The sequence below is a fragment of the Macrobrachium nipponense genome, chromosome 31 (genome assembly GCF_015104395.2).
Source record: "Macrobrachium nipponense isolate FS-2020 chromosome 31, ASM1510439v2, whole genome shotgun sequence".
Classification (NCBI taxonomy): Eukaryota; Metazoa; Arthropoda; class Malacostraca; order Decapoda; family Palaemonidae; genus Macrobrachium; species Macrobrachium nipponense.
In genome coordinates this window covers 13,549,425-13,564,644 of record NC_061093.1, presented here as the reverse complement: position 1 = coordinate 13,564,644, position 15,220 = coordinate 13,549,425, and the positions used below count along the sequence as shown (strand labels likewise).

General features: G+C 40.2%; 1 protein-coding gene across 1 annotated transcript in view; it reads right to left on the bottom strand.

The window, feature by feature from the left end:
• Positions 1–1,064: 1,064 nt before the first annotated feature.
• LOC135206639 (protein tiptop-like) overlaps positions 1,065–15,220 on the bottom strand; it is a 184,478-nt gene continuing 170,322 nt past the window's right edge. Inside the window, exons 2-3 of the mRNA XM_064237990.1 lie at positions 9,947–10,025; positions 1,065–9,500 (exon numbers count right to left, since the gene is read on the bottom strand). Coding sequence (XP_064094060.1) covers positions 6,524–9,500; positions 9,947–10,025 — 3,056 coding nt within the window. The 3' untranslated portion in view covers positions 1,065–6,523. The remainder of the gene's footprint in view (positions 9,501–9,946; positions 10,026–15,220) is intronic.

The following is a 15,220-nucleotide window of genomic DNA, read 5'->3' as shown; positions in this document are numbered from 1 at the left end:
ACACTATTCTTTGTATACCTTCGAGTTTACTTTGATGTTGCAGTAAGATTGCGATTATTACCATTTTATCACCACATATTTTGCATCAGTTCCAGATTTCTTTTATTCTATCTTTTTCGTGTTGTGGTAAGCAATCAGTACCTTTTTATCAGCCTATTCTTTGCATTACATCCAGATTAATTCATTTTTCATGTAGAAGACTGCGATCAGTAACTTTTTTATTACCATATTCTTTGCATTACCTTCAGCTTTTATTTTATCATTTTTATGTTGCAGTAAGAATGCAACCTGTACCTTATTCCCTTCATAACTTTCAGCTTTACTTTTATTTCATTATTTTTGTTACAGAAAGATTGCAATCAGTACCTTTTCATCACCATATTCTTTGCATAACTTCAGCTTTACTTTTAATTTATCATTTTCATGTTTCAGTAAGATTGCAACCAGTACCTTTTTATCACCAGTCTTTGTATAACTGTATTTTTATTTTATCATTTTCATGTTGCAGCTAGATTACAATCAGTAACTTTTTATCAACTTGTTCTTTGCATACCTTCAGCTTTACTTTGATTTTACTTTGATGTTCAGTAAGATTGATTAGTACCTTTAGATCACCTAATATTTTATATGAATTTCGGCTTTACTTTTATTTGATCTTTCATACTGCGTAAGATTGCAATCGGTAACTTTTTCCTTATATTTAGTATCACTTTTATCTTATACTTTTCACATTGCAGTAAGATTGCAGTCAGTAGTACCTTTATGTCACCAGATTTCAGTTATATCGGCTATTTTATTTTATTGCTTTGACATTGCATAAGCCATGCAATCAGTTCTTTTTATTAACATATTCTTTGCAGTCATTTCAGTTTTACTTTTATCATTTTCGCGTTGCAGTAAGACTGCAATCAGTCCCTTTGTATCACCATATTCTTTGCCGTAGTTTCAATTTTACTTTTTTATTTTACTGCTTTTGTTGCTGTAACATTCTTTGCAGCAATTTTAGGAATATTAAAAAGCAATCGCAGTAGAATCTTTGAAAGGGCGTGAAATGAAATGACAACTCCACTCCAGACACTTTATTTTCATTTATTGTAACTTTACAATTGGAAGCTCAAGAGAGGAAAACGCAATAATTTACAAATAGGGACTTGGAACTGTACAAAAACCAATAACTCATCATCAGAAGTAGTAGTAGCATGGAACCACAGGTGCTTCATAAAGAGGGGAATAGGTTTCATCAAGAGGGCAAGGATTACAAAAACATAAAACAAATTACACAATTAAAAAATAAAGGGTTTGAGGAAATTTTAATAATAATAAAAAAGATATACGCTTTGGAGGACGATCCTCACTGCTGGTATACTCATTGTCCTACGAACACATGGCTCATAACAATAATAATAATAAAGTCAATTGTGAGGCTGCATTTTCCCCTCACAAGAGGCAATAAGATGATGTATTTTGAACAAAAAAAATCTTATTAGAAAATTGTATACTTGTTCATCATATAATCACCACACACTGTGAGAGAAGTCTCTTATATTTTGTAGTCGTACAATCGTTCATTATTTTTGTTTACACAAATTTTTTTCACTCTTGACAGGACACCCTTAGATACATTTCAATGGGACACCCTTTTTTTAATTCACTCACTACACTTTCTACCACTTAGGATAAAACTAGTGGTGTGTGCACTGCTACGCATGTGTCGTAATACTGAGGCCTCTTCGCGGCCTCTCTTTTTCAATCTGGAATTAATATTATATACTTTGAATTTTTTTTTAGCCACTCGGGAAGCCTGCTACTGAACATCACCATTATCATCATCTTCATGCTGCCAGGGGTACCTTGCTGGAAAAAGGGTGTTTTTTGGGAATGATTAAGAAAGAGAAACGAAAAATGATTTCATCTTCATAGGGAAGAAGGTTATAAAAGGAAGTGGATAGGACTGATATAGAGGTCTTAAACTGCTACGCTCAACAGAAAATCCTTCAAATAAGGTAACGGGGTAGGTCACAACTTAAACATTAACCTGAATACTTAAAAAAAAAGGAAAAAAAAAAAAAAAAAGATTCGTTGGAAGTTTTTTTAAGTTCGTAAAAAAAGACATACAAGTGGTACTATCATCATCTGACCTGATGTGTGAGATACAATTTCTCAATCATTGTTCTAAACGTGGGAAGAAGCTTGGGCAAAAACAAAAAGTATAAATTAGAAACGTGGTACCAGGAATAGGTCCAATTATATTTATAGCATGATAATATACACAGATCATTTTTATAAAGGTTCATCATCTCACAAAAAGGGGAGTTTTTTTAGAACGGCCCAGGTTTTTACTTTGAAATACGGGCGATGTCGATAGAAATTCCATGTTTACGTATATTTGAAAAGTTTAAATTGGCACTTGGACACTGGAGTTTGTGGACTCTCAAACCTCTGTTTTTAGCACATCTCACGCACTTGCACTCACACTCACACGCGCATGTGCGTGCGCGCGCACACACATATCTTTACCTCCACCGACAAGCTACGAGGATCTTAGAACGCCTTTGCATAGTCTGTCGGTCGAAGTTTTAACTTTCTACATTGACAAAAAAATGCATTTTTTTTATAAGATAGAGCATTGCCCAGTTCTAAGCGGTGGAGCAGCGTCGTCAATGTAATTAAGTACAATCAGGCCAGGAGAGGAAGGGGATGTCCGTGCGGTCAGCGAATGGAGTTGCGTACACCAGATGAAGCCACTTTTGGAGTGCGATTACGGCAATACTGTGACAGCTTTCAACTCGAAGCTCAATTATTTTCTTTTTTAAACTTAACTTTTGAATCTAATGTACAAATCCAAACGGCTGACTGACGCACACATGCCCTAACTCTTGTTTGTTTTTTATTTATACATACTAACAATAACAACAACCCAGAGGAGTAGATCACATATCACAAGAGAAATATATATAATATACTTACAAAATATCAATGTACAAATAATCTATCATATTATACAGGAATAAATTGAAGTCATAATTGGGTAGTATGAGGAAACAAAGTGCCGGAGATGTCCAACCTCTTTCTTTTCCGCACAACCTCGATATTGTGTGTGTTTTTTTTCTATTACACAAGTGTATTTCGCTTTTTCCATACATTTTTTTTTCCACAAGCTAACCATCACAAAAAAAATATCACCTTGATTTGTATACTTTGCATCTACCATTGTTAATTTCCACCGAAACGTTTAAGTTTGGTCAAATGAAATTGAGACATAACGAGATGAATGAACAGTTTGCTGATTCGTTTAACTTTTTCTCAGGATTGAAAGAAGAGTTTTTTCTCTCTCTAATGTGTCCTTTATAGAGCGTATTCATTTCGTAAGTAATTATTTACAAGTACGAATACATAAGTACACAAGTACAAAGTTTTTGATTACCATCTCCATTTGCTCAAACAATATCTTGACATTCATATAATTATCAGAAAACTGCTCAATATTTTATCAACACTTCATACTTGTTGTTCTTATATAAGAATAAAAGTAGTAATAAAACCTAATAAGTAGAGAGGCTTTAGTTACTTAGACAGGGTAATTCATACAACTCCTCCTTCAAGATTCGAGGTGCAAAAGAAAAATTCTTTGAATAAAATATCTCATGTTTAACAGCGAGACTCATAGCCGACAATGTAACTTTGATCGTGTCAGTTCATTCCTCCTTTTGGTATCGAAGACATTTAGAATCCACAGCTCCTCTCGCTACTGCCCTCGCGGCCTGGACGTAAATGGGCGTGGGTGGGGACTGCCAAAATTTCGGGAATTGTTTTTAAAATTTTTTCTGGGTAATTAATTCGCAAAATGGGATAGTGTGATGGGACAACGAGCGAGATTTTTGAGATTTACTTTTTTTTAAGCGTGATGGGAATTGAAGAAGACGAAGAAGGATGCTCTTAAGGGAAAAGAAGGAGGGGGAATGGGGGGTGGGGGCAGGGTGGAAGGGCAAAAGGACGAGTTCCTACGCACGGCTGCGCATCTTGTAGCTGCGGCCGGCTGCTAAATCACACTTGACAACCCCTGATTATCAAGCGACTTGACGACTGAGCGCATTGGCTGACTTCTCCCTCCCTCCTCACCTTTGTATTACTGGCAGTATGTATCATCCCGAAATTAGGAGCCGCCAACAACCCTTTTACAGGGGGTTGATCTGACGTGCATCATCTGACTGAAAGTGATTGTTATCATAAGCCTTATATATACACACATACCACCTCTTGTGTCCTTCCAAACTCTCCACTCTCTCTCTCTCTCTCTCTCTCTCTCTCTCTCTCTCTCTCTCTCTCTCTCTCTGGAGTTTATTCTGAATCGCTCCGTCGTCGTTCCAGCAATCAAAGGCTGCTGTTATCTCAAATCATGGCCAGTTTTAATCCCTTCGCTTGTTGAAATGTCAAGTCTGTCACCTATGATATGATTGATAGCAAAAGACCAACAAAGGAACGGCAGTTTTAGTCGAACTAAAACGCGTTTTTTGCGAATCTTGAGAATAATAAAAGGGCATTTTTATTTTATTATTATTTTTCTTTTTTTGGGGGGGCAACAACTTCGTCCTTGATTTTCCATGTGCAACACGACCCAAAGAAAGAAAGAAAAGCTCGTGAACATTTCCCTCTAAGTCAGTGTGCCAATAATAGAGACAAACGCACACACACACACACACACACACACATACACATCCGAGTACGGAATGAGCTGGCGTACTAAGCTTGAAGCTTCGGGATTTCACAGAGGTTTATGCAACAAGAACTGGCGTGAAGGATCGAGCTGGTGATCAAGAGGCTCTCCATGATTGATGCGAAACATATCCGACTGACTTGCCTTTGAAACTGCCGGGTTCACGGCTGGGATCGTGAAACTCATTTCAGATAGGCGCTATCTCATTAGGTACGAATTATTCCAGGCGTCTCTTGCTCAACTGCTGCTGCGGAGGAGGAGGAGGTGGAGGAGGAGAAGGGGGGAGAAGGGGGAGGAGGAGGAGGATGTGGTGGTGGACGAAGAGGGAAAGGAAGTGAAGAAAGGATAAAGATTTGGAAAGGTGCTAGTTCTCTTTTCATTTTTCCAGTTGACAGCAAACGCCCCTGGTAAACTCTGCACCTGCAGAGGAGGCGGAGGAGGAGGAGGAAGTGAAGAGAGAGAGGATAAAGAAAGAAAAAAAAATTCTGAAAGGTGGTGGTAATTCTCTTATGCTATTCCAGTTGACAGCAAACTCCACCTGGTATACGGGGTTTCATTTTAATTATTTTAATTTTTCAAGTTTCCAGACTGCACTTCAAATCACCTTCATTAACCCTCTTCTTGAGAAAAAAAATAGAAACCTTAAAGGAACAAATGTTGGAGAATATCCAAAATAAAAATAAACTTGTCATATCAATACTGGTATACCTTTGTGTTTCATATTTACAAGAGACTTCAAAGCCACAATAATTTACAAAAATTAAATAATGTTTTTCTAACACATTGCATCTTGCAACAACAAATTTCTGAACTCAAGACGAAAAAGAAAAAATTCGGTGAATTTACAGATAGTGCTGATATGTTACTTAAAGTTATGATGGAAATTGGTGAATGCTTATCAGTGGTGGAAATAATGGTACGAGTAGCACTAGAATGTTTTCATAACAGTAGGTACTATGTATGAATAGATGTTTAGCCCTTAACGACGCTGCTCCCGTCAGACGACAGGCTTCTGGGGTGGTGGGTCCAAGCCTCGCCTATGTTTCGGTTCTCTTGGTCAGGCGCATTTTTTTACACTAGGAAAAAAAGCATTGAGATCACTTTTAGCAAGTCAAAGACAGCATATTGTAAAAAGGATAATACATCATTGATGTGTTCATAATAATTATCAACAATCAATTTGATCATTGCCTTGTCAGCTTAATCCTTACCATATCTATATATATATATTAATAACTATGTGAAAAAAGTGACAGCAACTGTGAGCGATTAAGAGTTTTGCAACAGCCCTCTGACAATCATATTGCCCAGGGCAGTGTGAGGATACAGAGCGTGAGGCAGGGGCGCACCGGGGCAGAGTTGGGGGCGCCGCGCCCCTCTCCACCACCGCCTGCAGGCCCCTGGAACCATGTGCTCCAGGGCCGGCTGTGGGCGCGGGCTTCCTCGCTACTACGGGCGTGGCCACAACCCAGCCCGCCCACAACACACACTTTGTACTCTGCGGGTTGTTTTGATTGTTGGCACGTGTCTTTCCTGCGGGCGGGGGACGGGAGCAGCGCCCGCCAGTAGTGACGGTCCCGGGCGGCGGGTGATATGACGACGCAGTGCCCGGCCGCCCCAGCCTCCAACCTGCCACGTATCACAAGACTAAAGGGGCCACCAAGCTCTCACAAAGGATAAATAGTTACACTGTACACACGAGTCACGCCACACTGTACATGGGGCGCATAGGAGTGGGGTAAGGGGTCTTTGGCGGACGTGGGTGGGGGTGAGGGCAGGGAGGCAGGGAGCCTGGGATAGCGGCCGGCACTACTTGCTGGACAGCTGTTTAGCTAATTCTGTGTATTTGAGGAACTTCGAATGTGGTGATTCCTCCACAGGTGGTGCTGGGGGTGTCGTAGCCTTACTGTTGCTTGGAGGTGGCTTTCCATTACTTGCTTTAGCATTTGCATTTTCAGGAATTACACCATCTTTCACAAAGTGCATTTTTGATAGATGGTGCCTGTAAGCGCCCTTACTGATGAAAGGTGTGTCACAGAATGCACACTTCATTATGCTATCAGCTGTAACAGCATCATTGCATGCCCATGAAAATGCTAGTATTGCCCCTGGATTTGTCTGAGGTCCTGTTGAAGCACCACTCACTGGTGGTGGCCTGGGCTGAGTTTCTGTCTTGTCACAAAGTTTCTGTAAAGCTGCTAGTGGATGAGATGAGCTTCCTTCACCACCACCTCCAAGAAGAGCAGACAGACCACCTAAGCCAGCTGCTCCCAGAGCAGACCCAGACCTCCCAACACTAGCTTCAGAATGGGGAGTTCCTGATCTACTACTACAGCCAGCTGGGGAATCCAATAATCGGCCAGAAGGAGATTCTTGACCGGGTTCATTATTCATGTCATTATTATCTTCTTCTCCTTCTTCTTTTAACTTGAATTCTTCTTTGACCCTTATTTCTTCCTTTACTCTCACTTCTTCCTTAGCAGAGACAGATTCATGGTCACTCATTTCTCCATTAATTTCAGGTAATTCTTGCTTTACTTCTTCTCTACCACAGATACTCTCACGTTCGTTGTCAGAATGATCTTCGCCATTTTCAGTGGGGGTTGCAAAATCATCTGGTGTGGCTGCATGATGACTGTCTGGGCGCAGCAGTTCCAATGATCTTTCACTTCCACTGCCATCCCTAGTTATAGAACCCGTTGAAGCAGGACGAGATCCTGGCCGAGATGGTGACCGAGGGAATGTGTCACGGGTGTCAGAATCAGCACTGGGACTCATCATGGCATCACCTACACCCCTTAAACCTGCCCCTCTGTCACCAGAACCAAATGAAGGTGGAAGATTGAAAGTTGATGGAGCTCCAACTCCTAAGGGTGGACCACCATGAAGTCGGGAGAATGTAGCATACATTCCCATCAACTGTGGGTCCATTAGAGGTTTGGAATAATCAGCACTTTCATCAATTCCAAGTCTACGCAGAATACTGGACCCCAATGGGCCAGCACCTGGTTTCCCTTTGCCCGAGTCAAAACTTTTTTCAATTAATTTTTCAAGAGCATTTAAAACTGATGGGGATTCTGAGGCCCCACGTCCACTTTTCGGTTTGTCAAAGTCCTTTTCTCGGGGACTGTCACGAGGAGTTTTTTCGGGAGTCTTCTTGCCTTCACTATCAGTTTCAGGAGCTGAGTCTATTTTACTATAGTCACTGTCTGGTGAAAGTAATGCTGTCTTCAACAGTTCACGGCTAGATGTTCCAACACAGTTACGAATGTGGTCTACAAACAATGAAGTGTCTATTTTGTCACCACACTTCTCACATGTAATACGTCCTGATCCACCTTGGTCTTTGCCACTTCTGAAACTGTCTGAAGAACGTAATTCTTGTTGTGCACGCTCTAACTCTAGCAGTTTTCGCACAGGTAAAGATTTTTTGCGCTTTTCACGGGTCTGCCTTCGTTTTGCCCCTGATTCTGTGATAGAACGCATAATATGTTCTTTGTAATGTGCATTTTTAACCATGTGATTGCTAAGTTCTTTAAGTGATGCAAATGCCTGATCACAAACTTTACATGTAAGCACTGCATTTACATGACTCTGATTATTGGTCTTTTCTTCAGGGGATTTCCAAGAAATAATTTGCTCTTGAGATATTATGTTTGTGTAATGCTGTGTTTGTTGCATGTGCTGTGTCATCTCTGCTAAAGACTTAAAACTCTGTCCACACCACATGCACTTAAGGATTTGCCTTGTCTGTTCAGCACCTTTGCCTAACCAAACATCCTGACCACGAACCAATTTACGAGGTAAGGGCATCGTTTCCTTGATGCTTGACATGAGATCACTTGAAGACGATGATCCAGAGGCTATTGAAGAGGATGAAGAGGGTGGCTTGGAGACTTGTGATTTGGTAGGTGTATACTGTGGAGGCAAGTGGGTGTGAATTGATGAAGCACTTGACGAAGGTGGTGGAACAGGTGGTGGCAAATTAACACCACAATGTTTAGCTTCCTTCATGTGTGTTGTAAGTTCAGCAAGGGTATTGAATGAAGCTTTGCACCAAACACATTTGAGTACATCTTTAGTTGCATCTTGGCCCTTGTTCAGCCAGTGGCTCTGCCAAGCTGTAGCCCTACCAGAATTACCAGTTAATCCCCCTCTGAATAAGTCAAGTCCACCATCACCTCCAAGCTTACTAAGTTCGCTCATCCTCTCTAAAGCTCTAGAAGCTTCTGTTGGTGTTGGTATACCCATTGGAAATGGAGGAAGTTTTGTTGCAGTGCTATCTCTAAGTTTGCCATTCCATAATCCAAGGTCTGGTTTTAGTGCTGCTAAATCAGGTCTGAGTCCAATAGCAGAAGCTAAGTGAGGAGGCAGTGGGATGCCCCAAGCTCCTAAACCTTTAGCTAGTTCATGGTGCATTTTGCCCTGAGCAGCCTCCAAAAGGGCATCAGCTGCTCTTTTGCGTGGTACAGATAGGTCTAAGGGTGAATCCCCAGGTCTCTGTAAACCTGGAGGTGGCGAACCAGCCAATGATGACCTTGAAGAAATGCTGAGGAGGTCTTCTCTGGTCGGGGCTGGTGATTTTCGTAGAGAGAAATCGAGAATATCGGCCTCGTTGTCTGATCCTCGCATAAACGGGGGTGATGATGCCAGAGGGCGAAGAGCAGGTGGTGTAGCTCTAGGAGAGGTTAAGTGGGCTGGTGACGAGTTAAGAGACTCCCTGGGTGAATGTCTGGGAGACATTTTGGGAGACATTCCATCTCGTGATGTGATGCTGCCACTGTCTCTGAAATTGAAAGAATGAACCAGTTACCAAACGTGCTTTGACAAGTGCCACTACTTTAGCTTGCACTGTCTACAGATTGTCTACAGATAAATTTTTTACAAGATTATTGTACGTTGAATTCGAAATGCAACTTTGCTACCTATGAAACGTATATGCACTGAAAAATTTCCTAAATTTCAATAACAAAAATATGTTTTGCTAAAATTATTACTTTAAAAAACTAAAACAAAATACGACAAAACTCAAACTGTATCATGAATGTGTGACCTAACATTTAACATCTTACTGAAGCTTTTCACACAAGAATGTAATTATTCAGCTGTCAACAATACTGAAAATGAAAGAGACCTAACGAAAAATTCATGCTTCAGGAGTCGAAAACAAACAGTCAACAAAGAAAAGAGAAGACCTTGTGGGACTGCACTAAGTGAAAAATAGTTAGTTACCTTCGATGTCTGGGGCTTGAAGATGGCGAATCACCTCCCTCACCTTCTACACCTGGCTCCTTCTGCTCTCCTTCTTCCCCTGAGGACAAAAAGAAAAAAAGTGGTTCAGTATATTTCATATGCCTTTTATGATTTGTAAATTCCTAACGCGCTAAAATATAAAAATAACTACCATAACATCATTCAATCACATATCTGGTGTTCAGCCATTAAACTAAGATTCCGTTCCTATCAATCTTAGCCTGAGTCTGATTTTACGTCAATTCGAAGAACTTGAGCGAGCATTATGCAGTCTTAAGACCTGGATTTTCGTCAATTTGAAGAACTCGAGCGAGCATTATGAAGTCTTAAGACTAACACTGATAAAAACAAATTTCCCTTCAGTTCGGCTTACAGACATTTAATATATATCGCCGGTGGTGTATAATCTCTCGGTGATAAAAAAAGAACACGGGAACATCTATCAGAAACTTATTAGGAGAAGGGTGACCGCCACCAAAAACCAATTAGCACTAATGACGAAGCTGCCTGCGTCCCCGTGATCGTCATCAATGGACTCTTAACACGATGACTGATGGATTTTCCACGAGTGGATTTTCTACAAATGATCCTAAGCATAATTTATATATATATATATAATATATATATATATATATATATATATTAATATATAATAAATATATATATATATATATATATATATATATATATATATATTTATATATATTCTATATATATATATAATATATATATATATATATATATATATATATATCATACAACATTCTAAACAAGTCCTCAACTCAGTCCAACCAGGTTATTCGTAAGACATTCCAGATTAACGAATAACGAAACAAATAAAGTATAAGGTGTAAGGTTTTGGATCAGTGCTTTCAAAAACAGAGGATCAGAACCCGATCCTTTATAAAGAGGCCACCACACAGGTTGTGTGTTCTTTAATGGTGGAAAGATTTCAGAGTTCCAAGAGACACCCATTGACAGTATCAAATCATACCAGCAGTACTTACGCTCTTTGATTTCTCTCAGTATTCCAAGTCAATGTGATACTTATTTAATTCAACCAATCTTATAATCATTGGAAGAAAATTAAAGTGGTCCAAAAAACTTTGATGGAGGGAGAGTGGGCTGGGTGGAAAAAAAAAAACAAGCAGCTCAAGTAGGGGGAAGGAGAGGGGTAGGGGTAGGGGTAGGGGGTGTAAAAAACACCCAATAGCGACAACACAATGACGCCAGCCCGGAAGGACGGCAGTCAGCTATTACGCTCGAACCCTTTTTCACTAATAACACCCCGTAATGGACACAGGTTAGGTCCATGACATCGACAGTTAACTATCGTAGCGCGTAGCTCGTTATCCAATCCGAAGCACAATAGTCCCCATACAATGGCGCTTTTAGAGGGGTGTAGTTTTTAATTTTCCCCAAAATACCTCAGGGGTGATCCAAAGATGACACGTCATTTTTTTTTCACTGGAGGAGATGGGAAGTCTCTCTCTCTCTCTCTCTCTCTCTCTCTCTCTCTCTCTCTCATATAGCAGTTGCTGTTCTTATTCACAACATTAACACCTTTTTAAGCTGTATTAAGCAATGTTCTTTCATAGCTATTAAATATTTCATCTACATAAAATTACAAGTAGACCTCAAGGATATATATTTATATATCTATATATATGTATATATATATATATATTATATATAATAATATATATATATATAGATATATATATATACTATATATATATATTCTATATATATATATATATATATATATATATATAAGTATATATATATATATATATATTATATAATATAATATATATTATATTTATTTATTTATTATACACATAAAACTCAGTACACCTACTACCTTGTAATAAAAGCAATAATGTAATTTCTCCTCTCCGAAAGCACACCGAATACCATTATAAAAAAAAAATACACACTCCCGCGAACTAGTTTTTTAATAAATCCTTTTTCCACGCTTCATAAAAAAAAAACAAAAGAAAAAAAAAAAGCTGGCCCCAGAACCAAATTCGATATACACCAACGGATGCAACAGTTGGAAAGCTGTGTCGGCTGCTGCTGCTGTTGTTATACTACTATCACCGACAAGTATATATATAAACTGCACTACAATGCACCCGAGATATACGATCGTATAGAACGATGCGAAATGACACCGATAGGGAACGGAAAAATGCGCACTGCGTAACTCTCTCTCTCATCATGCCGGACGTAAAATCACATTTATTGCTTTTCCCGCCTGTGATTTCAGAGCCATGCTCGCACATACCTCCATATGATTTATTCATACCACGCCGTTGGAGAATTCGGTGTGATCTACAAAATCGCGGGATGTAGTTTGAGAGGGGTGCGGGGGCAGGGGCAGGGGCAGGGGTTAGGTTATTTGGTGGGCGGAGAATGGGAAGGGGTTAGGTTAGTTAGGGGGTGGAGAAGATGGGAAGGTTGGGTGGTGGGCGGCCACATGACTGAGATAATTAACTTCTTGAGTCATTTTGAAGTTAACTGGTTATTACCGATAACAAAGGTTAATGAGGAACAAAAAAAAGATAAAAAAATTAAAAATGAATAAATTCATGAATCGGTTTCGTTTTTGTGACTGAAAAATTTACAGAAAAAAATTCACATTTCGTCAAGTTAATGAATCCCGAATAAACACACAATTCACTTGCTATAAATAATAATTACTATAATCAACTTCCGTATCTTTTAATCCACCACTAATACAAAGAAACAAAAAACCCCCGACTCGCCTAATCCGGGTGGACCTTTAATTTCCGCCAAATATTTCCGAAGCGCGCAAAACCCATCGTCAATTTGAACAACCTGACGCCGAAACGCAAATAATTTACGAATTACGGAAATATTTGAATACCTGCCCCATCAGCATACAATGAGTACAGGCAGGCAGGCAACCAGTGCGGGCTGAACTCGGTGGCACCGCTGCCGATTCGGCAGGGGGAGGGGGAGGGGGGTGAGGTGGAGAGGGAGAGGGGGTAGGGCAAATAAGGGGAGGTATTGCTGTCTGGTTCTCACCTGTATGTCAGCGCAACTTGGTCGCAATTTGCTCCGTTGAGCTGACTGCTGACGTTTGCCGCATACTATTTGAATACTGAATGATACTGCGGTCTGAATATTATCACGGTCTCTCTCTCTCTCTCTCTCTCTCTCTCTCTCTCTCTCTCTCTCGTGTGATCGCCGCCTTCATAAAAATCTACAGCAAAATCAGTTGGGCACTGCGGAGGGGATAGTAGGTTGGGGGGAGGGGGGAACACGACTGACGTCTGCAGCGTCCTAGGCACCTTCTCCGAGGCACAAAAGGAGCCTAAGAGATAAGGCGCAGGAGACCGAAGCAGAACGAAAAATAAAATCACGAGTTTTTCTAATCTCCAAACAGTGTGTGACGCCAGATAATGGCAGATGCTTCTCTATAAATGTCCAGTTTTGTCCATGAAACTATTTAAAAAGAATATACGCGCTTTCTTGTTCTACCAGAAAATAATTAAAAGGTCGTTAAAGAGAGAGAGAGAGAGAGAGAGAGAGAGAGAGAGAGAGAGAGAGAGAGAGAGAGAGAGAGAGCTTGCTCGTCTTTCCAATATCTCAATCTGAAAGACATCGGGACACACGAGTGGCGCAAGAATTGTTGAGGGGGACGTTCTGATATCAACAACCAGCCCTCTCTCCTTATATGACTACTGCTCCTCCGCCATCGAGGAGTTCAAAAGAGGCCACCACCAGCAGGTAATGTGATCGTGAAGACTTAGTCGAAGGAGGAGGAGGAGGAAGAGGAGGAGGTCGTCGCCTGCCGGCTGACAGGTGACATTGTGTTTACCTTACTGCCATTTGAACAACACTGAATCAGGGTGACACGCCCTCGGGACTTGAGCATGTCAAACACACGACGCCCTCGATAAAATCCTCCGCCTCCTCCTCCTCCCTCTCCTCCTCCTTCACGTCCTTCTCAAACCCGGAGGCTGCTGAGCATGTCGACTGAAATGCCACAACCAACCCCCTCACCCCCTTCTCTCTCTCTCTCTCTCTCTCTCTCTTCTCTCTCTCTCTCTCTCTCTGGAGAATTTCGCGGACCCAGCAATAAAGTCAACGTGGAATCAAGATTTTAACAACCCAAACAGCATAAAAAATAATAACCCTGCCATAACCCAAATGTCTCTTCTGTTCTCCTGACAAACAAGAAGGCTATTTCCCAACCCCCTCCCCCCCTCTCAATCTTTGGGGCCCCTTCCTCCCCCTCCCAGTAACCCTTCAAATTACCTCTTCCTCTAGAAAAAAAAATTCGTGGGTTGAAAAACAAAGGGCTTCTCAGTTCTAAAAACTTTTAGCAATAAAAGTAAAAGGAAAAACGAAGAAAAGGTTTTCCCTCAAGAGTCGAACGAACTGTAAATAAAGGAAAAAGTAAAGGAAAAGGAAAGGAAAAGGAAAAAAAAAGAATTTTACTTACAGGTTATATTTTAGGATTAACAGCAGTGTAACAATTGCTAGAATAAAAAAAAAAAATATTGCAACTGATATATAATCACATCTTCTCCCATGATAAGGACTCACAAATAAAAGGACAGTAACTGAAAAACGGGAGAGAGAGAGAGAGAGAGAGAGAGAGAGAGAGAGAGAGAGAGAGAGAGAGAGAGAAGATATCGTGAAACACATGGAAAAGAGCGAGATGGCCCACCTACCTAGATGAGTTTGCAGGTGGGATTGTCATACCGCGCATAACATTAAACGAATGCTGTACCGTGTCGGACTGTTGTTCCAAATCAACATATGCAAACAACAACTGGAACCCCACCCCAAACCCCCCCCCCCCCACTCTCTCTCTCTCTCTCTCTCTCTCTCTTTTATTGGCCCATATGACCCATAAATTCATTAGCATCCTTTGCGGGGACGTACTTTGACAGGAGGTGTGAAAAAGCGGCAGTGCTAACAAGACTGACAACACACACACACACACACACACTCTCTCTCTCTCTCTCTCTCTCTCTCTCTCTCTATATATATATATATATATATATATATAGATATATATATATAGATATAGATATATAGATATATATAGTATATATGATATGATATATATGATATAGATATAGATATAGATATAGATATAGATATTAGATATATGATATTAGATATTAGATATTGTATATTATTAGTAATTAGATATTAGATATTAGATATTCTATATCTATATCTATATCTATATCTATATCTATATCTATA